The sequence below is a fragment of the Orycteropus afer genome, unplaced genomic scaffold (assembly GCF_000298275.1).
Source record: "Orycteropus afer afer isolate SDZICR_OR568_19922 unplaced genomic scaffold, OryAfe1.0 scaffold00099, whole genome shotgun sequence".
NCBI classification, from domain to species: domain Eukaryota; kingdom Metazoa; phylum Chordata; class Mammalia; order Tubulidentata; family Orycteropodidae; genus Orycteropus; species Orycteropus afer.
Window position 1 is genome coordinate 7,729,864 of NW_006921686.1, and position 3,410 is coordinate 7,733,273.

Sequence of the window (3,410 nt, forward strand, 5' to 3'; positions counted from 1 at the left end):
CCCAGAGAGAGAGACAGAAACAGGTGGACCGAGAGGACAAGACACAGAAAGATGACATGTAGGAAGTGAGGTAACAGAAGCGGAGGGAAAAAGAGAAAATCAGAGAGAAACAGAGGGACAAGGGGTGTGGGGAGCAGGTACCCCCAAACCAAGCTGCGCATGGGCAGCAGGGGCCACCCTGTGGGGCTCGAGCTCGGTCCGGCAGACAGAGTGGGCACAGGGCAGGGGTGGGGTCCATACCGGGGCCGGACTCAGGTCCCAGCGCTCCCAGGTGTTGGCAGAGAAGTTGTATAGGACGAGGTCACCCAGGGCATTGTTGAGGTCTTGGCCTGTGGAAGGTGGAAGGTCTCAAGGCCTGGTCCCAGGCTGCCAGACCTCCATACCCCAGATGCACCCCATCTGCTCACCTCCAAAAACAGCCAGCAGTCCTGGAGGGGACAGGAAGGCACCAGCTGCCCCAATACGGGCAGAGAAGGCGGGGTCCCCAGCACTCACGTTGTGCCACCAGCCGGCCCCCTGGTTCTCCCACAGGTGCAGGTCACAGGCACGTCCCAGAAAGCCAGGCTCACAGCGGCACGGTCCCAGAGGCTGGGGGAAAGGGGAAGCAAAGACAGGGACAGAGAAAGAACAACAGACAGGGGGAGGAGAGATGGACAAAAAGCAGACAGACAGAGCCAGATGAAGACAGGTGGGCAGAAAGAGGGAGAAGGAGAGAGACAGACAAGAGGAGAAAGACAGAGATGCAAAGGGAGAAAGACAGAGGGAGGAAGAAGGAGAGACAGAAAGATGGACAGAGAAACGAAGAAATGGGAAAGAGACTCAAGCAGAAGGAGGCAGCCACAGGGAGAGAAGACAGACCCAGAGACCAACAGATGAAAGGACCAACAGATGAAAGGAGAGAGAAAAAGAGAAAGACACGCAAAGAAAAATGGGGACAGACGGACAGAAGACAGGTTGGAGAGGGAGGATGGTCAGGGGTCCACACTCAGCCTGGCTGGGCCGGGCTCAAGTGATTCAAGCCCACAGCTGGACATGGACAGCTTCCATACCAGGTCAGGGATCAAAGGTCAGAAGTCAGGGCAGGGGGCCCAAGGTCAGACACAGGGCCTGGGGTGAAGGATGGAGCTGGGCGTGGCAAGAGGAAGGAGGACAGGCTTCACAGGTGAGAGGTGGAGTTATGGGTGAGGCCAGGAGGGGGTGCTCAGGCAGGGAAGGGCTGCAGGTGAAGGTGGGGTGGGGCTGGAGCAGCAGGTAGGGTAGGATCTGGAAGGAAAGGGTAGCACTGTGGGTGAGAGCAGGGTCTCCGATGGGTCGGTGTTATGGGAGCCAGTGGGATGGTGGAGGCAGCTCAGGCTGGGGGCAGGCTCCCGGTCCTGAGAGGAGCGTGGAGACAGAGAGGCTGGGGCCTGACAGGGAACTAGGTCTAGTTGATGGAAGCCAAGACCACGGTCACCGATCAGGGTCCCAGGGGAACAGTTGGGGACAGGCTCACCGAGACGCAGGTGCCATGACTGCCACAGTAGGCTGAGCACTCCTGCAGGCCACAGTCCGGGCCACCCCAGCCCGGCTCACAGGCACACACCCCCGGCGGCCGGCACTGCCCGTGGCTCCGGCAGCCCCCCAGGCACAAGGAGAAGCGGAAGGAGGCGTTGAAGCCCAACAGGTTGTAGTTGGCGTCACTGAAGAGGTGCAGCAGCATCTGCAGGCACAAGGTGGGCAGGGTTCTGGGGGTTGGGCCGGGCAGTGCTCTCCCCTACACCCCCATCTGGATCCTCCGGCCCCGCTGCCACGGCCCCCATTCCCACCAACCTTGCCCGAGGAAGCTTCGATGGGCGGAGGCCGGGTGCTCCCACTCAGGCTGGCGAGCAGGGGCCCGCGGGGCGAGTCGCCATCATACACAAACAGGTAGTCATACGTGCACTCGGTGTCCAGGAAAAGGAAGTCCAGCAGGATCCGGTGCCGGGGGCTCGGGGCTGGGCAGCCAGACCAGAAGCACGGGTTCATACGTGGACCTTCTCCCCAGGTCTCCACACCACCCACCCACGGACACCCAGCCCTGCTCCCGGGGAGCCCTGCTCCAGGTTGTGAGGCTGAGGGCGTGAAGGTGAGTGTGACCTGGGCTCACAGCCCGGCCAGGGGGGCAGGGGCCCAGAGGAGAGGAGACACAGACCAGCCCTGGACAGGACCCGCCCTGAGGTCAGGTGAACACCTCCCACTGTTCAATGGGAAAATAAGAACAGACGGAAGAAACTTCACCCCGAAGGTCCCCATGGAGTGGGAGCCACAGGGTTTCTGTGACCCCTTCTTCCCATTCATACCCAAGCTTCAGATGTGCCCAGATCTGAGGGGCAGGCCCAGACCCTAGCAGACAGACATACAAGGACTCTCTCATCCTTGTCCAGATAGAAAGGTCTTGCAAGGGCCCCCGTTCCAGGCCAAACAGACCTCCGGGGGAAGAGTCCTGTTTGCCCCCCTGGACGAAGGCCTAACCTTGAAGCTCCCGGTTCCTTTCTTCCCCCTCCATGATCTCGTCGCTCTGTTTACTGTCATAGAAAAGCACATGGATTCTGAAGCCAGACTGCCTGGGCTTAAGTTTTGGCTCTGCCATTCACTTGCTACTAGCTGTGTGACCTTGGGCAAGTCACCCAACCTCGCTGATGTTTCCTTGTCTGTAAAAATGGGGATAGAATGGTGGTGTGGTAGATGAAAAATTCTCAGCTAGCCACTCCTCTCACTGAGAAGCAAACAAATAAAAAAATCAAACTCACTGTCATCAAGTTGATTCTGACTCATAGCGACCCCCATTGGGTTTCCAATGCTATAAATCTCTACAGAAGCAAGTTGCCTCATCTTCCTTCCATGGAGCAGCTTGAGGGTTTGAACCACTGACCTTCAGTTAGCAACAAATGCCTTATCCACCGCACCGCCAGAGCTCCTAACTTGTTGCTAGCTGCTGTCCAGCCGGCTCCAACTCATAGCGTCCCCTGTGCAACAGAAGGAAACACTGCCCGGTCCTGCGCCAGCCTCACAATCACGGCTACGCCTGAACCCACTGTCGCAGCCACCGTGTCAGCCCACCTCCTTGAGGGCCTTCCCTTTTCTTACTGACCCTCCACTCTACCGAGCATGACGTCCTTCTCCAGAGAATGGTCCCTTCTGACAACATGACCAAAGGAGGTGAAACGAAGTCTGGCCAGTCTCGCTTCCAAGGAGCATTCTGGCTGCACTTCTTCCAGGACAGATTTGTTCATTCTTCTGGTAGTCCGTGGGACTTTCAGTATTCTTCGCCAACACCACAACTCAAAAGCATCACCTCTTCTTCGGTCTTCCTTATTCATTGTCCAGCTTTCACATGCATATGAGGCGACTGAAGATACCATGGCTTGGGTTAAGCGTACTTTAGTCTTCAA

At 57.9% G+C, this 3,410-nt stretch overlaps 1 protein-coding gene across 1 annotated transcript in view; it reads right to left on the reverse strand.

Annotated features, from left to right (window-relative positions):
• Window positions 1–3,410, reverse strand: part of MEGF8 (multiple EGF like domains 8) — a 54,076-nt gene that overhangs the window by 39,323 nt on the left and 11,343 nt on the right. The window contains exons 2-5 of the mRNA XM_007943131.2: window positions 1,810–1,973; window positions 1,493–1,699; window positions 408–588; window positions 241–329 (exon numbers count right to left, since the gene is read on the reverse strand). Coding sequence (XP_007941322.1) covers window positions 241–329; window positions 408–588; window positions 1,493–1,699; window positions 1,810–1,973 — 641 coding nt within the window. The remainder of the gene's footprint in view (window positions 1–240; window positions 330–407; window positions 589–1,492; window positions 1,700–1,809; window positions 1,974–3,410) is intronic.